Raw genomic sequence first — 27,815 nt, 5'->3', positions numbered from 1 at the left:
TTTTTATGATCGTTCGGATGAGCAAATCACTGAATGGGTCTTTCATTCTCTAGCCTGTACAGGTACACATGCTGTGACTAACTTTGAACTTGAAAATCCGCAACACACTAAGCAGGACCCAGGCCAGGACCTGCAAATTGACACAAAACTCATCAGAGCATGACAGGACTTGGCAATGACCTCAATGGGTCTGTAGGTGTGGTGATTGTTGTCGTGCAATCAACCAACACAATCGTCACAACTGAAAAGTCGTCTACTGAAATTTCTGCTTAGGTGTGTCCAAATAAACTACATGTAGTGTGTGTACTGTGCTGTGTCACCACAAAGTAGAGTTTTTAAGGAGTTTATAAGGGACCAAGGCAGATTGCGTCGGATGATTTGGACTTTTTTAACACAGGAATAGGGGGTGAGGAAAGTGCCTAAAACTAAGGTAAGAAAAGTTAGCAACTTTGTGTAAGTTTTATTCCAATATATTGGGTTTTATGGTATCAGGAACCATGTGTACGTGCATAGCACAGGTGCATGAGTAATCCATATGGTTCATTGTTTGCATGTTCAAGTTGTTGTCATGATAAAACAAAACAAAAAACACAAAAATCATTGATTTTGCATTAAAATGATATCATGAGGTAAAATGATGAAGCCGTGATTTGAACCCAATATCTTTTTTTGTGAATTGTATTTTTGAATTTGCTGAATTCTACTGACATATTTCACTTTGGATACAATTTTAATTGTAAATAAAAGCATCAATATAATACTTTGAAATAATATACCAGAAATAAATCTGCTTAAACTAAGCCCCCCCCCCTCCCCAGCCCCCTCAACCCACTTAAAGGGTCTCTTGCTTTAATGACAGCAAGCCTTATCATGTCCAAAATTAAGACTTTCCTTCATTAATAATTCAGCTTGTCTAAAACAGTGGTAACGTGAGGTTTCTTGAGGTGGGCAAAACATCAACTATAATTATACTGGCCAATAGATTATGCTCTCTCGCTTCATTTTTTCAGACTGGTTTGATTTAATTTGGTGACAATCTTTAGAAAGAATTTCAGATTATTTGTTTTTTAACTAAAACAATCACCCATGTTGCTTTAATAAAATGATGGCATCATCATCATCAACATCATCATCATCAGTTACATATCCAACTCTCTTGAGACAAAGTGTTTAGACACCTGTCATGATATTGTTGGTTTACACATAAGGCACAATGTCTAATGGTGCTGTCATTGCCCCTATAATGTCTAATAGTGCTATCAGTGCTCCTATAGATATGTACTTAATACATATAGGGGCACTGATAGACGTTATAGGGCACTATATAGCACTATTAGACGTTGTGCCTGATGTAAACTAACAATATCATGACAGGTGTCTAAACTGCTGAAACTTTTATGGTAACACTATGCAAATGTTTATTATTATTTTTGATATAATTTATTATTTAGACAATAATAACTGCGCACCATCTATTTTGAAGTCCTTGTGTGAAATCGGAGGGTTTTGTTTTGGGCCGAGGTATATACTGAGGCCCAAAACAAAACCCAACAATTTCACACAATGAACTCAAAATAGATGGTGCAAAGTTATTATTGTCATTCATTACCGTCGTATCTGATATTTTGAACAAATCAAAGTGGCATTTTATGTTATTTTATGTCATAAAATGCTGTTAAATATAACCAGTTTTAATTATTGTTATTGCTTACCCTACAAAAAAATTGACCAGACGAATTTAACATTTGCGCCAACAACAAGAGCTACCAATCACAGAAGCGCGACGGCAGCGCATAGGCGTGTGCATTGCCATAACGCTTAGTGTATACACGCACGAGCGCGCAGAAGTCATTGTAGCGCGTCAGGAGTCATTGTGAGTTATTAATGACCGCGCAATTAGTGCGCGGTCAGGCAATCAATTTCTTTTGATTGGATCACAGGCTTCGCGTTTATTAATGAGGTTATGAATACATCCTTAGAGTGTGGTCGAAAGAGTTATTGGTACCTAACCGGGCAATTGAGAGTGCTATACACTGCAAAATTATTTGTTTAAATTGTTAAACAAGTTGTTAGAAAACTTGTTATTTTGTTGAAACCTAGCACTTTAACACAAACACTCAAAAATTTTTTGCAAATATTTTTGCGCTGTGTATAGGACCAAATGAGGTGCCTTAGTAAATTAATTACTGCTTGGATCAACATTTTAAAATCCTTGGCCCTCTGGTATTGGATAATAATAATAATAATATTTATTTCTTATATAGTGCAATTACATCAAAAGAACTCAAGGCGCTTTACAAAACATGGTATTAAAAGCACATACATTTGTAAAATATGAGAACAATATTTGAATTTACAATTTTAAAACATACAAAAAGTTTGAGGAAACCCCTCGATATAAGCAAGCAAACCAATATATTAAAAACCAGTTTAAAAAAGACAAGTAAGATATTGCACAGCATGAGCCTAAAAAGGCAAGATCGAACAAAATGCAATTGACTGTGAAATATACATTATAAAACGACAAATAGCAAACAATGCACACAATACATATTGCACAACATAAATGCAACATTAATTTCGAGATCAGAAAAGCAAAAAGCCATGCAATATGCATTATGCAAAAATTAAACAAGAGAAATGTTACATAATACGCATTCACAAGTGAACACAGCGCAGGGAAACAATAAATGCCTTGGAATGCGATTGCAAATACATTTCACAAAATCATACAATAAGATCATTACTCAGATCATTATCTGCACTGATCCCATGAAATGACGCATGTGGGAAACAAGGATCCTCTCCTCCCTGTGCAGAGATCCAGACCAGGTTTAGCTTGAAATTTCAGTATGATAAAACTACACACATACATAAAACATGCTAAATGCCACCATCCTGAGCAATGTAGTTTTGTCACTTTGTAAATTGTGCAGTACCAAGATAAAATAGTTATCACATAAGGCTAAACAAAAAAAAGTTATGTCTCAAAGCCCACACGCGCGATCGATATTCTTAGCACGTCCATGTCAGCTGAAACGGCAAATTCATTTTTTCAAAAAACTTTTTTTTAGTTTTTTGCCGTAAAATCATGAAATTCTAAGACAAATACCAAGATGAGAGGACCATTTCATTTTATATTGGGAGAATGGGGTATGGGGAGGGAAGAATCCAGGAAAAGGAGAAGCAATAAGGCAAATAGGGGAGAACATGAAATACGGTATGAAATGAAAAGAGAAATTATGAATTTCCCATCCCTCCCCTCCCCAAAGTTATTATCAAAGTTAATCTCTAATATTTGTTATTTTATCACATCCCGACACACCCCTGCCTGTATGCGCCTCCAAACGAGGAAGTAACCAATCGAGGACACATATTCCTGCAGTGAATTAACATACCGAGGACATTCATATACACACCATGATATGGTATTATCTAAGGGGTACATCCCATACTGCTAAGAGAGGACATGCTCAAATATTATTTTTACATCATTTCCATCATCCTGCACCTGTTGACAGACTGTGGACAGTCTACATTTAGGTGTGTGTCCACGGTTGTAGGTGTGTTACCACCAAATATGGCCTTGTTTGGGGGTGAATAGCTACAGGCATATGCCAGCAAATAAGGACCCTGTACTTAACTATCCAAACACAGACATGTTTTTTTTCTGATTTTCTGCACCTAATCGGGAACAATGACTCATTTTACACAAATTATACACAATATATTTGGCTTTTTACCTATCAACCAGGGATTAATTTTTATATCAACAATAAGGGACACACTCTCATATGCATTATTAGGTAGTTTGCAGTCAATTGCACATCTAAGCTAAATGGGGATGGTCCCTGGTAGCAGTGACATCCACAGTTGGAATTTTTAAGTTTTATAAAATTGTCCACCTTTTCTGGCAAACAGATATGCACCCAACATGCACATAATTGTTTGTGTGTGTGGGGGGGGGGGAAGAGCACTTGTAAGGACCTTCAGTCTTCAGTGGGTGGCTTCCTATAACAAGGTGTGAGTAAAAAGTGGGCTGGCTGGTTTAAAGTGTCTTCATAAACAAACACAGGCATCCCAAAGTGGGACAAGACCTCTTATCAGGAGGCAGCTTCCCCCTTGCCTCTGCCCCTTGGTTACCCCACTGCTTTACATTGTCAAATGACATCATGTATAAATTTGTACAAGCAGTAGACTGATTTGTGAACTATCTCCTCAGGAACCATCATTTGTATAACTGGGCAGAACAAATCCAGAGGATGATTTAAGCACTTCCCAGCAAGTCTTGCGGTTAGCACAGCTGTGTGAGTGAACATGACACCACTGCCCGCCCACTGCATACACACGTGCATGGTTAAATTTGAATTTGGACAGATATATTTACAATAAAAACACCTTCAAAAAATTGGTCGATTTCACATTTTATGTTATGTGCAGAAGGTGTGAATTATCCTTCATGCATACATCACTTTAGATCTGAAATCGACCAAGTAATGACGACACACGGGCAATTCTAAAACAACATCTTTTGCACAGAGTTCAATGGGATTTGAAAAGTAAAGTGGCAGTTGAAACTCTAGTGATAACACTTTTACAGTGCATGATGGGGCTTCCTTAAATCATCCTCTGGAACAAATCTGAGCAAGGCTGACCTTTAGCGTAAAGGCGTGTTATTTGGCCAGGTTTTATTAATAACTTACTGCAATGGGAGATTCCCTGCTGTTGTGTATTCAATCATTGATATTGATGAAGGCAATTAGCCCATCAGCTACCACTAAAAATATTTTACAATAGGGCTATTTAATAGTAAGGTCAAAAATAATAAGTTGGGGCAGCCATCAAGAAATTGGGGCAGCCAAAATCCAAGTTTTGGATCCAAATTGATATAATGTTATAATGATATAATGTTGTATATGAAAGAAAAAGAAAGATTAAAGAAGGGAGGAAAGAAGATTGAAAGAGGACAAGATTCAACAAGAACAAAAGGAAGAATAGAAAGAAATTAGCACTCTCAGAATCAGTGGTGGCACCAGGAACTTTGGAGGGGGGGGGCATGGGGGCAAAGTGGAAATGTGTGTGATTTGAGGGTTTTTGTCTCAAAAGTGGGGGGGCAAACTGGGGTGCAAGAAAAATATTTGGGGGTTCTTGCATGACCCTCCCTGAACCCTCCCCCCCCCCCTGCAGCACTGCCACTGTTCAGAATGCTGGGTAACAATTTGGTTGCTAAAATGGTTTGACAAAATGTTACCCAATATGCAATTTTTTGGGGGGGGCAAATTTTAACCAGTAGTTGAATAATATGCTCATCTATGAACCAACAGTCAGTTAAAATGCCACTTTCTACACAATTTGCCCAATATTGATATAAAATTGGATGGTTTAGACCCAATTAGCCTTTTTGGCGCCCTCTACGGAGGCGCCAAAATATAGGCATGACTTTGTGATTCTTTGTGAAAAGCTTCTAATTTCACTCTTGCTAGATTGACTTCGCAATTGTTTTGCTAAAATTATGCCCAGCTCAGAAATAAAACCACAATTTGCTTGGATTTTATTTTAGTATTGTTTTCTGATATGCACAGGATAAAATGGTGAGCGTATATTCTTTGTTTAAAATACAAAATTAGGATTTATAAAAACACCAAATAAATCCTGACCTTGTGCCTTAGAAACCCGATAGACGGTGACATTTGACCATACACTAGGATCCACAACATGCTCATCTATCATGGGAACAGTTCTTAAGCCCTAATACATTTGTAGGCCTACTTTCATCCTTTGAAAATTTGGGTACACAAACTCATACTCTGCAACTTGAGGTCAAATTTTGCACTATGATTATGTAATTGAGGTTATTGGACTATGCCATTGGGATGAGACTATTGTGGTCCATAGTGATAAGATCAATTAACGAGGACTCTACTGATGGCTTTTGTTTGCTAATTACCATAGAATCTATATAGCGGTTATTGCCAAAGTTGCAATATGGTGGCACAACTGGGCGGAAAACTGTATGCAAACAACACAGCATATTAATTATACATGTTCTACATTGTTGTATTTTAAAACACTGAAGACCAAAATTGACGTTATTGCCATGATTGGATCATGGAGGTAGTAAGCCTACTACAACTCTGGCGGAAATTCGTTGCCACACCAGCACGTTCTGGTGTTAAAAGCACGCAATCGAAGCTAAATATGGGATAGTTCCGTACTATTTTGTATAATAGTTGCAAATGCACATTCAGATTACACTTGCCCCTTCCCCACCCCCCCACCCCACCCCCAATTTTCCAATGTTGGGAGACTGTAATGTAGAAATGATGACGATTTTGTCCAAATCAACATTGCAATAGGGGAGCGGGGAAGGATGTTGGCCAATTAACGCTCAGGTGTGGCAACATTTTTCGCCAAGGTTGTAGCTATACTACCTCCATGATTGGATTAAGTAAATAACTAAATCCTGTTATCTACCCAGCAATGTTTGCTTATCATAATAATTGTAACAAACTGTAGACAGAAAAGGCAAACAGACAGAAATTTAGAGTTTTAAATTAGAGAGTTGACAGGAAGTTGTAAGAGTTAAATTGTTATGGATATGATTGGTGTAAGAACGAAAAAGTTGAATGTCAGATCAAAGTCATCCGAGGTGAATTAAGTAATGTCAATCACAAATTGTTACAGGTCATTTGAGGTGGACTAAGTTTATATTTGGATTGTCAGAACACCTTCCCCAATCAGACACATTTCTCTTGTTTGGCTTGACTTTGCAAAGAGCGCCTAATTTCGGTCTTGCTAGATTTACTTCGCAACTGTTTTGCTTAAACCACAATTTGCTTGGATTTGATTTTATTATTGTTTTCTGATATGTTCGGGATAAAATGTTGTGCGTATATTCTTTGTTTAAAATACAAAATTAATGGACTTCTTTCTATGCTAATATTACATTATTGTTTTAAAGAGAAAAAAAAGTATCCAAACAGTTGGGCGCCCATTCCTTTTTTAAAGGAATTTTTATTGAAGCATGGCGTACACAATAGGAGGGCAGTATTTAATATGGGTAAAACCCGCCAAATTCAAAAGCCTTTACCCATTTCGTGCAGTGCCATCCTATTGTGTCCGCCATACCTCTAAAAGGCTAATACTCGACACAATACAAAAATTTATTGGTTGAGCTATGAGTTTCAAAATTTCGACAAGACATTGTCAAATCCAAAATCTTAATACTCATAATGAGACCAATACATTTTGTATTGGCTGAAAAAATATCCAATTTGATCATTATTTTGTTTTCAGTATTTTTTCTTGGTCAAAAATGAGATTTTGTTCAAAAATTGTGATTTTTGGTAAAAAATGTGATTTTATATTCTGCCACACATAAGTATCTATTGCACTTAAAGGCCCATTCAGTGATTTGCTCATCCGGACGATCGTAAAAATCATCAAAATTCAGATTTTGGTACCTTTGTAATTGGCATAGATGTGCTAACATAGCCTGCTAGTGGTTCGATCGAAAGCCGTGTATTTTAGACAGAATAAAGCATTTGCATGATTCTGGACTTTTGATACTGACAGTACAAAAAGTCCGACTTGAGATCGAAAGAAGCTCACTCTCCACGTACCAACACGCGTTGCGTATTGTTTCTACTACTTATTACATCAGTAGCTACTATTTTAAACAAAATACACAATTTTAACTGTTTTTCATATTTGAATTGACCGTTAGTTTGCCTCGGTGACCTTTAATTGCTTATTTTGTTTTCTACTACAAAAATAAAGCGTCTGTTTTAAATCAATTTAGACTCTACTTCCCCCGTGTTAGAAACACTGGACTAGAAGTTTTTCCAGTCGATTGGTGGCGCACTGTACGAAAATCTCGATTTTCTCGAGTCGATCTGAGTTGAAGTAGAAAACCTTTCTAAAACTTCTGTTTTTTGACTAATTTGTCGATGTATTCAGGGAAAAGTGGTTTAATGAAATTCTGTAGACTTATTCTTTATTTCTAAGCAACTCTGACAAATTTCCATTTTTTTTTAATGTTCCTGTGAAATCACTGAAAGGGCCTTTAATATTGCACATGCACATCAATTTTAGTGTTGCTGTATCCATATGTCAAAATGTGATTTTCATTTTTGGTCAAAATGTGATTTTTGGTTTAAAATGTGACTTTTGGTTAAAATGATTGTTGAAAAAGAATGTCAGAAAAAGTGAGCATCCAATGCAGTCCAAGTGTTGAATATATTGGACTTTCAAACTCTGTACAAAGTATAGGAAGACAAAAATGGGTCAAATTTACTCACCTGTTGGTTAATGTTTTCCAGATCAAACAAAATTTGCCCAATGTTGGTTACAATGTACTCAACTGTCTTAAAGGGACATTTCATGATCCACAGCCTTATTCCCCCACTTTTATGGTTAACAAAATGAAAATACAATGGCCTATTTACCGGGCCTATTTTAGCAGTGTATTAATACACATAATCATGCATAACTCACAAACACAAAATTGGAATCAACTAACATTTGGGGAATAAGCTTTTTTTCGTGGATCAACTGAAAAATGTTATAAAAAGAGGATGCTATATAGGATCACAAAATACTCCTTTAACCAACCAATTTTAAACCAGCGTTATATATACGAAGGAAGGCAGAAATAGAAAACTAGCAAAAACAAAATCACAGGCAGAACAGTTACCATGACAACAGCAGTTTTCTTCAATGCATAAAAATAGCTTAAAGTGGCCAGTGTTATTCAGACTCGAGTCATGAATTGTGACTCGGTTATAACAGGTGTAACTTAACTGATATGACTAAATTTCACAATTTTTCCCATTGACTTTACACATCTGGCAAAGTAGCTTCAATGACTTGATTCTACCTGAATATTCACAAGTTTACTGCAAGTCTGGTTTGTTTTGTTTTGACAAATTGTGACTTAACAGACTTACACATAATGTGGTGTGATCAAGCAAAATCAGTCTGAAGTTGGTCATATTCATTTTTTTAGTTTCTTATTGGATTGTAACAAGCATTTACAAAGCTACATTTTGCAGAAAACCCCATTGAAAATGGACAACAGTTCCAAAGATATGAGGAATTAAAGAGTTTCTGAAACAATAGAACACAAAAAGGAAATAATTTGTTTGGCTATATCTTAAAATCAATATTTCCAACTTCCGACTGATTTTGCTTAATCACATCACATATTATACATCAACACTAAAATTGATGTACAATGTACAATAAAATCATGTACAATACTTGTGTGTGGCAGAATATGAATAGAACTTATGGTGGAAAAATGCATTCTTATAGGTAAGAAAAAAATAAGTTCGATTTTCAAGAGGTCATACAAATCATAGGTACGTTGTAGAAAAAATGTAAACATTATTTTATATCAAGTAATTTATGTTCCATGTATTAGGAAAGAAATTATTTTCCATGTATAAAAATAGCATCAATATGATAGATCTTGTTACAAATCCTGGAAAGAATATACATTGCATATCTACAGTTTGTCCTCTCTGAAGTACAAAGTGTAACAAAGCACGCGTATATAGCGCGTGAACAGTGCGTAGTGCTGCGTCTCTGCTGCAGGTATGCGTGCCTTCAAAGTTGGCACAATGTGTGCGTCCGCGTCTGCACTTTGTACTTCAGAGTAGACTGACTGTAGCATGTATTTTTCACATCAAATATAGAGTTTTGCACATTTATTTTTCACTGATTAACAAAGATTGAATGATAGTGACTTTGTTCATAAACTTTTGCCAGGGGGGATGGTCCATACAATCATCCCCCCCCCCCAATGTTGACACCTGGATATGGGTTTCTGACCAAATTAACCTAATTTTTGCCCATTTTAGCCCCAAAAGTGCAAATTTTCGCGCGCTTCACACACATTTATTCCACTTTTACACCATATTTCATCAGTTTAGCTTCAAAATAGCAAAAAAATTCGCGAGCTTCGCACACATTTGTACCTTAAACTTATTTTGTTGCCAAAAGGTGCTGGATTCACTATACTTCAAGAATTTTTTTCCAACCCCATCCCCCCTAAAGAAATCAACACCACTGTTTAATTTCAGTAATGTGCAGATGTAAACACACAAATCATCAAGTTCTATAATTAGAATAAATAATGACCATGAAGATACTTTTTAAGAAAAAAAATATGAACTTGGACTGTACATGTATTGGCAGGAAAATGGCTCCAAAGCATGCATGAATGCTCTGCACAGACTGGTACCAAATATCCAATAACAAGTGTTTTTTGTGGCTAAAGCAATATGTTATGACTAAAGGGTGGCCCTACTAAAGCCACTGTGTATAATCACTGGACCTGAACTTAGAAGTTCAAGTTGAAGCATTTATTAAACAAGCAGGTCAACTTGAAATTAACTTTGCATGCAATAATCACACATGTATAATTATGGAATCTCTGTGGAACCATGTTTGTTTGATTTTCATCATTTTACAGTGGTTTGAACTGATTCACCTGGATTCTGAACAATTTTACAATGAATTTATTGTGACACCTTTTAAAACCTTTTATTCATCTTTGTGTATTATGTATAAGTCCTATAATTGTGTGTTTATATGGCTATAATTAATTTTATATGGAGATTATATTATATATTAAGCATAAAATGCCTGAAAAACACAATCTTGTAAAATATTTTTGGTTGCATATATTAGTAATATTTACACATTTTCCAAATTAAAGCCATATTATAACATTTTCATACAAAATAGATTAGCATTTCTTTGCCATAAAATGTTATTTTTTACTGTCAGATATATCCCCTTTTATTTTTGAGCGAACAACTACGGCAGAGCAAAGAAAATTGAATTTACTACCAGCGCATATATGCATGTACGTACCACTCATTCGGTCATGTTATGGTACGGCCCTTTGTTGTGTAGATCACCGTCGCGCATGCCGTGTACGTACTGTGTGTTATGAACATCGTGTATGCGTTCGACTAATAATTCCATCGTAATAATAAAACGCTGATTCCGGCGTTTTATTCAAAATCTCGGATTTTGCCAAAACTACAGCACCTAGAGTCTTGATTTTTTCAGGGTATATTGGTTTAATAAAGTACAATATAATCGTGTAAAAAAATTAATTTTAAAAAATCAGTGAGGGCGTCCTCCTCAGCAAATGTTATAATATGGCTTTAAACCTAATTCCAAATGTGTTCTTGGTTCTAGAAAAACAGATAAATTTTGAATTGTGCTATGATATTAATAAATTGTCCCATAAAGCTCCATATCTGGGCTGCATATATGGTTACACACAGGCCCAAATATGTGGGATTGTTTTTTTTGGGGGAGGGGGTGCTGATTTTGAAAAAGTGGACTTTTGTCAGGAGAATTTTTTGAAAAGTGGACTTTCTTCAGTAAACAAGTTTGTTTCTTTCATTTTGACTCATTTTATCAGCTTAAATAAATATAACATCTTCTTGGCAGTTGTTACTAACATTATTTCATAGTTTTTGGTAAAAAATATCAAAATCAAAATTTGACAAAAAATAATAATAATATTATATAATTATAATACATTTACTTACACTGAAAAGAAGCATACTAATTACTCTTTTCTTTATCAAATTTGGCAAATAAAATATCAAAAGTTACACAGCACTACTCTTTTCCATATCCTTTATAACAATTAGTTAACCAGTCTTCATCCTTTTTATATTTTTCTTCAGGTAAATCCAACTTGGTTACAAGGCAATTGCCACCATGTCACACAGTCAGTTTGGATCAGTGTCATCAGCAGCTCACTATGACACACGTTACGCTCATGCTCCCCCAGCTCACGCTCCCCCAGCTCAGGGCTACTATCCAGGAACCTTTATAGAAGATTATCCACGTTATGCTGATGAAAGACGTGAAAGCAAAGCGTACAGAAAATATGCAGGGCAAGAATACAGGAGAGAAGGGTTCGATTATGTAACGACGAAAGAACCGTTTCAACCAGCACCAGATTATTATCAAAAGTGAGTATATGATGTACTTCCCAGCAAACACAAAACGTTTTACAGAAAATGTTCAAGAGGCATGATCCAATTTTTCATGTTCTGTCTATCTTACATTGAGGCATACCATTAAAACAATATGTCACTATGGACCACAATGGCCTCATCCCAATGACATAGTTCAATAACCTCAATTAAATACTCAATAGGGCAAATTTGACCTCAAGTTGCAGAGTATGAGTTTTTGTACCCAAATTTTCAAAGGTCATTCAATGAATATACAAATGTATTGGGGTTAAAGAATTGTACCCTTATTAGATGAGCATGTTGTGGATCCTAGTGTGTGTCCAAATATTTTAAGTTGCATTGCTGCAGCAGTTTTGATATGAGAAACAGAAACGTGTATGCCCCATAGTACATACACTTCCGGTCCGGTAACCACAAATCACTACATTTTTGTTGACACCATTTAAATGAAACATATCTCGGGCGTTAAATTTCACTGGGGGAATGAGAAAAATATGAGCTTTCTTCTAATACCAAAATCTCAGTTTTGATGAATGAAAATGGGGGATGAGGCTGTTGATCGGGTCACAGACCTTTAAAATGTATAAAATGTTTTAATAACATTCAGAAAATATTTTTGAAAACTTTGTGCAAAACATTTTGATATAATGTTATAAAGTGTTGACAAAATATTTTGCAAAAATGTTTGCCAAAAATTTTTGACAACATGTTTAAAATGTTACAGTGTTTTTTCATATAAAAAGTTTTACAAACCTTTTTATGGCCTTTATATAACCTGACATTTAAAGGAGGATTTCGTGATCCTAGCATCCTCTTTTTATGGCATATTTCAATAGATATCCACGAAAAAAGCATATTCCCAAAATTTCAGTTGATTCCGATTTTGCGTTTGCGAGTTATGCATGATTATGTGTACTATCACACTGCTACATAGGCCACTGTTGTAATTTAGTTCTGGTATACCAGAACCAAATTCAAATTTCACGATTTTTTTTGCTAAACGAACTAATCTGCAAGAAATTTTGTTTGTTTTGTTTTTTGTTTTTTTATCCTTTGGACTGGGGCGGGGGATTCTGTAGAAAAGGGTAGGTACATATGTGCCACCAAGATGGATCACATTTTCAGTCCAAAACTTTCAATTTGCCCAAAATGTTGTTTCAGGTGGTAGTTTGTGTTCTACCACTGTTCCAAATGCCAGCACTCTCGATCCTTATTATGGATATCTGACGAAACTTCGGCCAGGTACAAGTGACTTGGTGAAGGGGTTGCCGTAGATAGCTGGTCAGGGTATTTTTACAGGACAGGCAAGTGTAGCCAACAATCGGGTGTTACCCGACTGTAACAAGGTCTTTTATCATCTGCCCCGCCATTGACCAGATGAGCCATGGGGAGAGCAGATCCTGCTGGGAATGTTGGGTCTTGCTGGGAATTGAACCCGACACCTCTCGCACCAGAGACCTTAACCAGTGTGCCACACTGCTCCTTAAATTCATACATTTGGGTAAAAGGTCAACTTTCAAAACATATTGACCACCATCATAGTTTGAAAAATCAAAATTTTGATATGATTAGGATGTTCTCACTTAACTTTTGAAGTTTCTGTTTTTCTTCATAATTTCATTCATTTAAACGCATAATCATATACTATTCATTTTGTCTTCACAGAGAATACAAAAGACCCTACGTCTACCGAGATAATCGCCTCTACCATCACAAAGACCCAGTTAGAAAATACTATGATGGGTCTGGTAACGTCACTGTAACTGTCATTGATGGGGGAGATCATCAAGCAGATTCCAGAGACTACACAAGATACGCATCAGGTCCAAAGAGTACTGTTAGTAGCCATCGAGAGGAACCAAGATCAATACGGTCTAAGTTTTACCAGGAGGAGAAGCGACATGAGAGTAAGAGAGAGGAAGTTGAAGTTGGCTTTTTGGTTGAGGTACGATCAAGTTTATTTTCATAATTCATTAGCACTGTAAAAGTTGTTTAATTTTTACGATGGGAAGAGACCATAAATATGCAGTGCATCATGGGAAAAAGTCAACATCCAATGCCAGCGTCATACGATTACAACACAAATACAATTTTTGGATGGGGGCAAGTGAGGATTAATGCTTAAATTTAATTGGGTCATGTGCTCTTATTATAGGTTTTCCCAGCCAATTTCGTAACTTGTTCGTTCGATTTAACATAAGTGTCATTCCTTTTCGCGCGAAATTGAATGCTTAGGTCGAATGTTACTTTCAATTTAGCGAGTCATCTTTCGATTTCCTTAAAGGGGCATTCAACTTTCTAAACTGAGCACCCAATTACGCAACTTACTCGTTCGATTTAACATATTGTCATTCTTTTTCACGCGAAATTGAATGATTAGGTCGAATGTTACTTTCAATTTAGCAATTCATCTTTTCGATTTCATTAAAGGGGCATTCAACTTTCTAAACTGATCACCCAATTACGCAATTTGTGCAGTTAATTTCAATGAGACAAGATTTACGATTCTATTCGTACATTCAATTTAATGTATTGGTTAACAAAACCAAAATATATTCAATCAAATTAGCAGGTGCATGCAGAATCACATTGCTGATATGCAAATTTCTTTCAAAAACAGTTTCAAACTCAATATTTCTTAAGCAGTTCATTCGACTATTTCAGTCTACGAGATATTAAAGATGGCAATGCGAGGGCGGTATCAACGTACTACAATTTGGATAGAAATCGGCTGATAGATGCCTTTGAAAATGAAGATGCTGACTATCTAGAGGTGGCAGACACCTTGAACATTAAGCACTCTACAGCCAGATCAATTGTTGCTGCGTACCTTCGCGAAGGCCGACGAGATAAGCTCCCTAAAGGTGGGCCTAAAAACCAAAAGATTGACGATCAGATGAGAGGAGCTGTCCAGGGCTTCCTAGAAGAAAATCCGCTTCTGACATTACAACAAATAAATAACCAACTGAGACATGCTCTTCCAAACAAGCCAGCGGTGTCCATAAGTACCATTGCTCGTACCCTAGATGGAATGCTCATGACTTTAAAACTTCGCGGAAGATGTCCCGGATCAGCGGAGCGCACCTCGTGTTTTGGATTTAAGAGTTGAATTTGCAAACTGGTTTCTGCAGGGCGCTGTAATTGGACATACCATTTACATTGATGAATGTGGATATAATATTTGGACAAGACGGTCATATGGTAGGGCTCCACGTGGAGAACCTGCGCGAAGAATTGTACACCACCAAAGAGGCAAAAATGTGAATGTCACTTTCGCCATTTCGGGGGAAGTTGGGTTAGTAAGCCATCGCATCTCCTCAGAGACTGTGACGAGCGCGCCATTCGAGGAAGTCCTCGCCGATACAGTTCGAGTGTGCCGCAGATTTTTTCCAGGTGAAGAACAGATTTATTTAGTTTATGACAACGCTCGTCCACACATCATGGCACAGCTACCGCCAAGCGCGAGAAACTTTGTCATCAAACGTCTGCCTCCGTATTCGCCATTTCTGAACCCCACAGAAATGGCGCATTCTCATTCAAAGCTGGAGTGAAACGCATGCTCGGCCTTCCCCAATGGCAGGAGCGGATGGGAGACCGCAATGCAGCAGCACAAGCTGGTGTAAATCTTCAAGTCTGGAGATCTCGAGGTCTGCAAGAAGTTGCTACGCCTAAATGTGGGCGAGATCACCTTGGCAAAGTGCACGGGATGGTACAATCATGCTCAAACTTACCTCCCAAGATGTTTGGCGAGACAAGACGTTGAAGGTTGAAGGAACTTTAAAATATACATTATGATTGAAAGAGAACTGCTTCAATGAACTTAAAATCCTAACCTGACTTTAAAATCACGAAATTCCCCCATTAAACCAAATATATATAAAACTCAATATATAGGCTATAGGCCTATATATGTGATTGTTATAATGAAGGGAAAATACACTGCAAAAACGAGTGTCTAACCACCAATGCTAATTTTCAAAACATCTAAACACAAGGTATCAAATTCCTAAAGATGTTTAACATTTAAACGTGTTTACAAATTGAGGAGAAGGTGGTGTCTATAGAATAGTGTTTACCCTGTATAGACTTTGTTTTTGCAGTGTAGTTAAAACTATGTTTAAACATTGACAACAAACATGTGTTTAGGAAGTGTTTTATCCTTTTAAAAACGTGTTTCACAGCGCAATATATACCGTTATATACATACGCAACTTTGATAACGAACAATATTTTGTTTCAAGGAAAACAATAATTAGGAGGCAAATAGGCCTATTTAACTGGACCTATAACGGAATAACTATATATACACTGTAAAAAATACTGATAACACTTATCTTATATCAGACACGTAAAAAGCATAGACAGCGTTATATGACTACCGTAGCAAGTGAATAGAGAAAATAATCCAACACGTTTATCTCCGATATAAACATCTTAATGTTATAGTTAGTCGTATTAAGCGCCTCGTATACTTTTACGTGTAGGATATAAAGGTCTAAATATAAACGCGTTTTAGTGTTTATTAAGTGTTAGCCGTTGTTTTTTTACAGTGAAGAAAACAAAGAATAATGAAACATATTAATTTAAGAGTTACGAGAAGGAGGTTACGAGTAATATAAAAATATATATATAAGGAAAATAGAACATATATAGACCTATTTTGTGTTCAAATGATTGTGTGAAAATATGGATATAAAACATTTACAGATTGATGTTTGTTTGCAAAAATACAGAGAAGCCTAAACCATATACTTGAACTTTCAGTGAAAGTGAGCAGGTAGTGTTCATTTATGAACACATTAGCACCTATAATGTGAAGACTAACATGTTACAGTGTTAACACACGAGCGTGTGAAGCGATGTTTTAAACACATTTTAAGACATTCTTGTGTGAACATGTTGCATTCAGTATTTATACATTGCAAGCGTTCATGTGTTAATTTATGAATGTGTTAATTTAATGAATGAACTTGAACACTGCCTAATGTATAGGCCTACTTCATTGTACAAACATTAACTATCAACACGTTTTAGTGTTTCAGTTTTAGCTAAAGGCGTACTCTGTATTATTTGCAATGTCAGTGGACTTGAATATGCCCATAGTTTCAAATTGAATGCATTATTGTTAATTAGATTGACAATGCATGAAACTGAAAATCGGATTAACACTGTTTCACAGTCCCGTCTTCATCTGTGGTGAAATTGGGTGCCCATTTCTTCAAATTATACGTGTAATGGTGAATTTAGAAGCGTCAGAACGAAATTGAATTCACAATAATGAATAGTTCTGAACATACATTAATTTGATTGACCCAAAATTAAATCGATTGCTCATAATGCGAAAAAAGAAACCGGGATTAGTTAAGCTTATTCAATCGGTAAAAAAAAGAACGACCCTTTTATTAAACTGAACACATAATTTGCGAAATTGGCCGGGAAAACCTATATATGCCCCACACCTTGTAGACTACACTACCAGATTTCTATTGCTGCCGACCCCACAGGTACACTGATGGTGTACACTCTATATCTCTCTAAATGTAAAAGAGTGAAAAACTCACTCCCCAAAAGAGTGATTCACTTATAAGACCACTCAAAAAAAAGAGTGAAATGTGTTTTTTAACTTTAAAACCACTCAAAATAGAGTGAAAACCACTCTAAAAGAGTGAATTTCAACTTGTTCAAGGAGTTAAATGAAGGACAACACATTTTTCGAGTTGTCCTTCATTTAACTCCTTGAAAGAGTTAAAATTCACTCTTTTAGAGTGGTTTTCACTCTATTTTGAGTGGTTTTAAAGTTAAAAAACACATTTCACTCTTTTTTGAGTGGTCTCATAGGTGAATCACTCTTTTGGGGAGTGAGTTTTTCACTTTTTTACATTTAGAGAGATACTTGTGATTCAGATGTGTGTACGATAGAGTACCCACACAGGTACTCTAGAGTACCAATAATGTAGCTGGACAGCAGTGTACCTCTGGGGAAACTTGCAGCAAATAGGAATCAGTCTGGTAGTGTATGACCCTGTTCACATTAGAAAATATTTTGTCAACATTCTGTTTAGAATGTTTTGCATTAAGTTTTCACAAATGTTTTTGAATGTTATTAAAACGTTTTTTATGCCCTTTATATAACCCGACATTTAAACGTTTGTGTTTGCTGGTATTATAATATCTGAGTTCTAAAATATTACTGGGGTTATGAGAAAAAAGTAAGCTTTCTTCAGATGTCAAAAACAGAAATTATGATGATGTAAAATAGGAGATGGGACTTTTAAAATGCTCATTACGAGTATTGTAAAACATTCAGTTTAAAGGTGGGTAACCTGATTGACAATCTCATCCCCCACTTTACCTCATCAAAATGCTGATTTTGGTATCAGATGAAAGCTCATATTTTTCTCATAAACATATTGAAATTTGGCGTTCCAAATCGGTATATTTGCGAAGAAATCATCAAAAAACTGTTGAGTTAGTCTCAAATATGGTATACCATATATTTGAGACTAATAGGCAGTTTTTTGATGATATCTTCGGAAATACACTGAGTTGGACCTTCTAATTTCAATATGTTTATGAGAAAAATAGCGCCTTTCACTTGAAATCAATATATTACATGATCATGATGATTATCATTAGTAAAAACACTGTAGACTACCAATATCACGCTGTATAAATGTCAGTAATTCCATTAGGAATTAGTCACATTTACAAAAAACGTTTACATGTTCTTTTTGCATGAGTGCTTAAAAGGGATGACATTTTATTTTGTTATACGTAAATTTGAAAGAATTTGATTTTCCAAATATATCAGGTCACCTTCCTTTAATTCTTCTTTTCTTTCTTTATCTACAGCATTTGGCTAGCTTTGACATAGGAGATGATGACCCAGGTCAAGCAGGTCAGAACATAGAGGCAGCTATTGAAACACTCCGTAACATGGACCAAGATAATGCCATCTTGCCGCTCAGGTGTTACTTGACATACAAGGAGCAGGAGATTCAAGTTTTATCAGATAAGGAATTGGTAAGCATATGGCCAGAAAAATATGCCATATTTTGGACAAAAATCACTCTATTTGGGGCAAAATTTTAGGAAAAGTATGGTGATGCCCCCCACATCGTCATCATCCCTATATCTTCGTGTCAAAAATTGCCGTGATAGTACAGTGACTCCTCTCGTTTTCAACAGCTACGCATCGCGATTTTGTTCGAGATAGGCCGACTATCATATGAGATACACACAGAGTTTCTATATTCTACACATTATTACGATTTGTGCATGCTCTAGTACCCCATATGATGTTTCTATTACAAGAAAATCGATTTGTTTTCAGGTAAAACCAGGGTTTTGTTTCCAGTACACTCACTCGAAAAGCAGTACACTAATTAGCGGGGCCTTGCAGCTTGCTGTGGATATCTTTTACTGCATTTTTTATGTAAAGATTTTGAAATCCATATTTGAAAAATTGTGATATATTTAATTTTGAGAATTACAATTCTACTTTATATCCACGTTTGGCCCATTCAGTTAAGTTCCAGGTGCAAGCCCTATAACACAATGCATATGTAAACTTTCTTTATCTGTGTCAATAATAGAATATTGATTTCAGCGGAGTATTGAGCTGTATGGAAAAAATATTTATAATACAGGGTGTTGATTTTTACTCCCCCCCCCCTTGCACCCAGAAAAAATACCACCACTGGATCTGAACATGGCAGCAGAGAACAACATGTTGTGGTAGAGAACAAAAAATGCACAATTTGTGGCAACAAAATAAAGTTTGCAAGAACTTTGTCACTAGGAGATTCTTCTTACAGCCAGTAGCATGTGCAAAAGGGGAGAATGTACCCAGTTGGGGTGGAATTATGGGGCTACCAAATTTTTTGAGCAGTCTGGGGAATAATCCCCCTACTTTTGCACAAACCACTGATTAAAGCCATATCATGAGGAAGCCTCAAATATTTCTCAAATTCTGATTTTTTTTTTCCAGGTTAATGTAATTTTATGAACTAAAAAAATTTAAATTATGACAAGATTAATGAAACATTTATATTATTTTTTTTTTTATATTTATTTTAGAGTGTACTTGAGTGGATTAAATATGATGATGTCAACCTTGTATCAGCAGAGGTCCACCAGTTAACACGTTATGAGCAAATTCTTCTCGTACAAGTTAAAGAAGTCATTCATCTCTTCTGTCCTCTTGGAGATCTTTCGGTAAGTAAACATTCTTAAAGCCATATTATAACATTTGCTGAGGAAGATGCCCTCAATATTTTTCAAAATTCTGTTTTTTACATAATAATAATGTACTTTATTAAACTAAGATACCCTGCAAAAATCAAGACTCTAGGTGTTGTAGTTTAGTCACAATCTGAGATTTTGAATAAAACGCAGGAACTGTCGTTTTATCATTACGATGGAAATATTAGTCAAACGCGTTCTCGATGTTCAAACACAGTACGTTCATGTACATGGCGAAACACATAAAGGATCATGTCGTAGCACAACCAAATGGAGTGACACGCATTGACGACATCGGCGCTGGTAGTAAATTCAAATTTTCTTTGCTTTACCTCAGTTGTTCAGCTTGAAATTAAAAGGGGACATAATCTGATAATAAAAGCTAACATTTTATGGAAAAGAAATGCTGATCTATTTTTTATGGAAATGTTATAATATGGCTTCAATATGTGGATCCTGGGTACACATGTCCTCTGGAAGACAATTTGACCAAAATAACTTCCCCCAACACAATACGCAAATTGCAATAACTAAGGAGATGGGTTCACCTCAAGCTATATTTGTTATTATGCAATATGCCTATTACCTTGTGGGAAGAAATTTTGGTAGAGAAACCTAGGATCCACAAATTGTATCTCTCCCTCTTTTATCACTACTTGTTGGCCCTGTGTTCATATGCATATTTTGGGGAAAAAGCAGGGGGCCACAAAAAAAGAAGGGGTGGTGGAAGAAGAAGGGATGGCAAAAGGAATTATTATTAAAGAAAAAATTATAAAAATGTTAAAAAATAGGAACTATACATAGAATTTTTAGCTCTTAGGTCGCTAAACGCCTATAATCCTTTTTTTTTTTTTTTTGCTCTTCACTTTTTCAAACAATCAAAAAAATTAGGTCAACCTTTTCTGTTGATGAAGGGGCAGCAAAATTTACCTTTTTACAGCAACACCCCCCCCTGGTAGGAGCGGCCACGGTATGCATGACTTGCATGACTTCTGATTTTCAAAAGGAACCATTTCTGTCCTCTAGCATGTCTGCTGAGGAGGAACCATAAAAGGAGCTTAGGAAACTCTGAGGGACTTGTTTGGTTCTCTAAAATTCATTTAAAACTTGTTTGGTTCTCCAAAGAGTTCAATTTAAGAACCTTAAGGGTTGAATAGCGAGGTACCTCTTAGAGGACAAAAAAGTTCTTTTTCAAACTTTTCTAACCACTTTTCTGATTGGCTGCTTTGATATAAGATCGTATGAAGACGGATTGATGCCACTAATAGTTAGGATTACACTTATATTATTGTGCTATTCTACTGTGGACTGTTCTTGCTATTAAATCTGTGTACCTTGAGTATTGTTCCGCTGAACTTGATATCTTTTCATTATTTTCTGATTTCTTTTTAGGCTGAACAGCTTGCAAGAACTATTAAGGAAAGAATATCAACAGGAAGAGATCACTGTGATGAACAAAGGTGAATAGATACTTCTTCATAAATGTGTTTTTGAAGGACAATGATTTATAGTGTGCTTAGTATGCACAGGCATAACCTCACAAGCCTCAGCACACTTTACAGGAATTTGTTGCCCACTGCAGCCCAAGATCCCGGTCCCCGCACCTCCGTGGGTATCCATGTGTGTCGGTAAACTTTCAAAACACCCCCTTTTGCATCTCATTTCGCAAAGTTTTCAGGGGAAACACCCCTTTTTTTAGCGATTTCATGAATTATTTGCCCTTCGACAATACCCCTATTTTCACTAAAATGGGAACGATATTTCTGATACCTTTTCTGGCAGAAACACGAAACACTTGGCCAGGTGCACACCGGATGCGCCAAACAGAAAATTGTGAAACTGCGATATTTTCGTAAAACTACTGAAGATATAATAAAATATTACCTCTTCTCTGGTAAAAGCAAAAGAAGTGATATTTCAATGAAAATACCCTTTTTACAATTTCTCAAACACATGGTTTGAAAAAACACCCCTTTTTTAATCGTGTTTCTTCATCTGAAAACACGCCTTATTTTGCCAAATTTTCGACAAGCATGAATACCCAAGACACACCTTATAAACCATTTAGCAACATTCTTTAGTGCAGAATCCTAAGGGTGCACACCAGTAAATAGCCCCCATTGACTTTGTGTACAAACAAGGTCCGAGAAAACATCATTTTCTTGACTCCAGAGGCACTCAGTTCTTCAAAACGTCCCCTTTCTGCAAGTCGAAGGTCAGATGAAGACATCCATTGTTGCCACCTCACGAATAGCTTGGTGTTTCTGAAATGTAACACATTTTGAAAGTTTAGCCAAATCGTCATAAAAAGTCGGATCTTGCTCATTTTTCACAGACAATCTATTTTCCAGGCCTAAATTAGGATTAAATATGAATCAGGGCCTAATAGTTGGGCTTTAAGCCTTTTCTAATGTATTTAATTAAGTTGTGTTGCACGTTTCCTCATTTGAAAAACTGCTATTTTCGTCACAAGGTATGTAGGAGACTTGTATTTACTGGTGTCAACTCCTAATCAACCTACATATAACATCATATAAACACAGCCAAATTAAAAAGTCTCCAGTAGTTCCATCCCCATTTAATCAGAGTCTGATGAGTTTATGGCAAAATAAGTTATATATTAATTTTCTATACACTTTCCTTCGAAGGTTGATACCAAATTTGATATCAAAAGTTTAATAATCGTGAGCATAGGAGCCGTTGTTTGGAAATTCGTGCAATTTTTAAAATGACAAATTACTTTAATTGACCACGCAAAAATCAATGCATGGTATCAGCTTATTATGTGGCCTGAAGCATGCCCATTACAGGAATCATTGTACACTTGCCTGCGCACAATTGAAAGAGCGGGGTATTTGATTTGCATTTTGACATGCATGGGCAAACCTTTAACCTGCCGGCCTATTCAGGCGACGTAATTTTTGGCACTCACGCTCGCTCCGCTATGTGATACAATTCCCTATGTCATTTTTTAAATTGCACAAATTTCCAAACAAAGGTTTCTATGCTTATGATGATTAAACTTTTGATATCAAACTTGGTATCAACCTTCGAAGAAAAGTGTATAGAAAATTATTATATGAATTATTTTGCCATAAACTCATCAGGCTCTGATTAGATTGGGATGGAACTAGTGGAGACTTTTTAATTTGGCTGTGTTTAGTTCTAAATGCCAAAATAATGACATTCTGACATGGATTAAGAAAGCAGATGTGAGCAAGTAACAAGATACTCAGAATACATTTTCATCAACCTATTAACATGAATATAAAAACAAATTACACAGCTGTCAATGTGTCCTTTTTCATTAAAAAAATCATCTAAAACTCGGTATTATCGTACTATTTGCATTAGTGATTAAAGCTGTATAATAATGGTCATAAAGTAACATGTTACTTTTCTACATTTCATTTGCAGTGGTGGTGCACATTGGCAGGAAGACCGATCCAATGACAGATATGTACTCAATGATCAAACTATAAAGGAACAATCTGATGTAGACTTCTATGTAAGTTTCTCTATTTCTACATATTCGTGTCTGATACTATCACTGTTAACTTTTCTGGAGTTATTTTGATGAGTTACCATGTCTTTTAGAGCAAAGGTTGCCTATTTTGAACAACTTAAAATTGAGTTTAAGTGCAATTTGAGCAATATTTGCGATTAGCTGATGTCTTTACTTCCATTGCCCATTGCACGGTGCCATACTTCATTGATTTCTAACAGATTTCAAGAGCTTGGGACTCTAGCCTCAAATACAAAGGTATCAGTGAGCAAATTAAAGATAGACTTGCAAAGGTGCATGTTAAATTTAGAATAAAGAAAGTAGGAAGCTTTGATACATTTTACATGCAAACACACGCATGATGCATTTTAAATGCAAACACCTGCTCATGCTTTGATGCATTTAACATGCAAACACCCGCTCCTGTACATGCCTTGCCATGCTCTCACAATACCAGTTTCTAGAACCATATCTACTGGTAGGCAGGGGCGTCGCTAGACCAATATAATTCGGGGGGTGTACAACATGTTTTGCCGACGGAAATATTTTGTGAATTGTAGACCCAAATTCTTTTTAGCCAGGACGGCGCTCAAGAATCTAAAAAGTGAGGGGGGGTAGGGGTCAAAAAAAACTTCGAATAATTTTTTGAAATTAATAACTACTAATTGTACAATTGCATTTATTTACGAACTGCGAAAGACGGGTGACCGCTAGTCATAACAATTGGGCTCTTCCATTTAAAATCCACACTACCCCTGTGGAAGATTTCCCCGGGGAAGATTTAGTTCAAGTCTTCTACAGTGGGAGTAGTATGAGTTTTGAATAGAATAGACAATTGGGTAACTTACATTTAAAATACTCACTCCAGTTGTGGAAGATACAGGTAAAGCCATAATGTAGGGGGAGTATAGGTTTCAAAATGGTTAACCCTGACCAATTACATTTGAAAAACATACTCCCTCTGTGGAAAGTATTTCCAAAATCTTCCACATGGGTAGTGTGGATTTCAACTGGAATAGCCCATTCTGTCACCAAAGCTGGACCATTTTGCCATAATCAGAGACTAATACCTAAATCATACTAGAAATCGCAACATGAATCACAAAAATAACTAGTCCTAGTGATCAAGAGCTGGTAGTGAGTGTAAAATACTATATAGATAGGTTCAGTCACACTAAAAACATAAACATCTTCATATTTTTTTACATGTTATAGTGTTTATAGATTAACACCCCTATAATACCTTCACTGTACAAACCTTAGACATTAAAGTGTTCAAGTGTTTATAAAGTATTGCTCTGCTGTTTTTGCAGTGTAGTGACTTCTGATTGATTTACCAACTGTTGCTTTTACCATAAAAGGCATATTCAGTGATTTTCTTATTGGGAGGATTGTAAATATCATCAAAACTTGGGGTTTTGCACCTTTATTTCTGTCATAGATGTGCTAATATAGCATGGTAGTGGTAAAGCTGAAAGCCGTGTATGAAAGACACAAACCTGTCATTTCTCTTAGATACATGTATTTGGATGATCTTCATGAATTCATCTTTGTAAATACTGCTGTTTTCTTAGTTTTTGGTAAAGTTTTCATTTCAAAAATACCTAATAACATTTTGAATGACTTATCCTTCACTTTTAGGCAATATATAAACAATTTCAAGTTTGTTACACTGGGATCACTGAATGGGCCTTTAAGCAAAAGATATATATGTCACTGAAAATACTATGCTCCTTGTGATTGCTTAGTATGATAAGGGTATACAGATCTCTTCAATATTGTACACTGTTGAAAACTAAAACAAATTTTGAAAATGATGATCTAATTTTTTCTATCTGTTTGATTTTTCTAGGATAAATACACCATGCAACTGTATGGCCACGCTACACGTGACTATGTAGCCCGTAATGATGATCTAATTATTTCTATCTGTTTGATTTTTCTAGGATAAATACACCATGCAACTGTATGGCCGCGCTACACGAGACTATGTAGCCCGTAATGATGTGGAACTCACAGTTATGAGTGGAGAGAGAGTCGAGGTAAGCTTAAACACACATTATTTTGTGAGGGCAAGATTACTCACGGGGAGGGGGCAGCTTCCCCCTTTGCCCCCCCCTTTGCTACACTACTGTCAAGATGGTCATCATGAGTTTGTGCCATAGGCGCATTATGTGCTATGAGTAAGGAGTGGAATTTTCTGTCAACGCAGCAAATATTATTCATTTAACTCTTTCTGTTTCATGACCTGGCAAAACTTGAGTGATGTAGAGAGTCATTGACTACAATATTCGCTGATGCAGTGCACTTAGTATCCATTGGTTACTGGTTCAAGCCTAGGCTCATACACCTATTCCGAATTATGATATGCCATAGGCTTTGAGTGGTGATCTTTTCGATCAGTGGTTCATAGCAAAGAAAGCGTGAGCCAGTTGACCTAGCAAAAGTCATATTGTAACATGCACTATGCCAGCGAATTGCATTGATCATGTTATTGGGTGGTGAAAACCAATAAGTAGTTTATCATAGAATGAATTGTTTAAAACAAATTAATAAATTCGGTATTATATACTGTTCAGTAAGCCTATATTGTATTTAGCTACACATGGCAGCTATTGCACTTACCCACTTCTGGCACTGAGCAGTCGATATATCCTGATTAAGTATAATGTGATAATTTGAAATTGTCTCCCTTTCTGCATACAGATTCAAAGTACCCGTGGTCAATGGTGGCTAGCCCGCACCTCTAATGGCAAAGCTGGCTATGTCCCAGCAGAGTGTTTGGAATCCTATGTCCCATCTCCAGCTGGCTTACCGCGCACTACATTACCAGCAGAGAAACCCCGTATCAGGGAAGATGTTAGTGAAAGAGCATCTGCAGTTTACAGTGCAGCAAGTTCACGAAGCAGGGTCGTCAGAGAAGCTCCTCGTGATTATCAAGACTATCACCGCCGAGATTATGACCGCCGAGATGACCGTAGAGATGATCGTAGAGATTACGATAGATATGCACGTGAACCACAACCACGCAGGGACAACTATGATGACAGCTTTGAAAGTAGGGCGCGTTCATTGATTGGAACACAAAGAGGATTTCCTACTGGAGCAGATTTTTCAACAGGTGGGTTGGGAACAGGAACAGGGTTTGGGACTACAGGATTTGGGACTACTGGATTGGGGACTACAGGATTGGGGACTACAGGATTGGGGACTACAGGATTTGGAACTACAGGATTTGGAACTACAGGATTTGGGACTACAGGGTTGGGGACTACAGGGTTAGGGACTACAGGGTTGGGGACTACAGGGTTAGGGACTACAGCGTTAGGGAACAATTTTGCTTTAGGTACAACAGGTCTTGGTACAACAGGATTAGGTAATGGGTTCGGCACCGTAGGTCCCTCAGGTTTTTCATCAGTTTCAAGTGCCACTGGTGCAGGTCTATTTCCAAGTGGTTTCACAGCACAGCTCCAAGGTACTATGCGTAATAGTCCATTAGTAGGGGCATCCCCAGGTTTTGTTGGTGGACAAACTTTAGGTACTCCAACCCTAGGTGGTACTACACTAGGTATGCCAAACCTAGGAGTGCCTAACTTAGGTGGAGCTCCTCTAGGTGGTGGACCTAGGGTAGTAGGTATAAGACCATTGGGCACTGTCACCCGTACAGTGCCTGCAGGTGGCCTTGGTGGGGGCTTGGGAGGGGGCCTTGCTGGACTAGGTATGGGTACACCAACTTATGGTGCAGCTAATGGCGGTTTCAGAATTGGTTAAATACACAGCCAAATAATATATTAATCTTACAAAAGATTTTGTTTTGAAAAAGAAAATTCAGTAATCACAACAATCTTATCCCTTGTTTGCATTATAAAAATATGGCATTATGCATAATATTTTGAATATATTTTCTGATAAAATAATGAAGGTTGGGTACTACTTGAAGCCTTTACAGAGGCATAGGGCAAACTCCCCCGCCCCCAAAAATGTTTAGGGATAATTGGGACAGCAAAGAGTGAAGTGTCCTTAAAATGACTTAAAATGGGACAAAAAGTTTACAC

General features: G+C 36.6%; 2 protein-coding genes across 2 annotated transcripts; both read left to right on the top strand.

Moving 5' to 3' along the window:
• The first annotated feature begins 229 nt into the window (after positions 1-229).
• Positions 230-27,815, top strand: LOC140166200 (uncharacterized). The gene is made up of 9 exons (XM_072189607.1): positions 230-430; positions 11,715-12,005; positions 13,677-13,956; positions 18,864-19,034; positions 20,091-20,228; positions 21,648-21,715; positions 23,673-23,763; positions 25,707-25,802; positions 26,467-27,815. Exons 2-9 carry the CDS (start codon positions 11,749-11,751, stop codon positions 27,529-27,531), a joined length of 2,166 nt encoding a protein of 721 aa, XP_072045708.1. The 5' UTR covers positions 230-430; positions 11,715-11,748; the 3' UTR covers positions 27,532-27,815.
• Positions 14,693-15,774, top strand: LOC140165522 (uncharacterized). Its single transcript, XM_072188808.1, is given in 4 exon segments — positions 14,693-14,720; positions 14,723-15,063; positions 15,065-15,542; positions 15,545-15,774. Coding segments are annotated over 4 exon segments (1,077 nt in total).

The sequence above is a fragment of the Amphiura filiformis genome, chromosome 12 (assembly GCF_039555335.1).
Source record: "Amphiura filiformis chromosome 12, Afil_fr2py, whole genome shotgun sequence".
NCBI classification, from domain to species: Eukaryota; Metazoa; Echinodermata; class Ophiuroidea; order Amphilepidida; family Amphiuridae; genus Amphiura; species Amphiura filiformis.
This window is presented reverse-complemented; position numbering and strand designations above follow the sequence as displayed.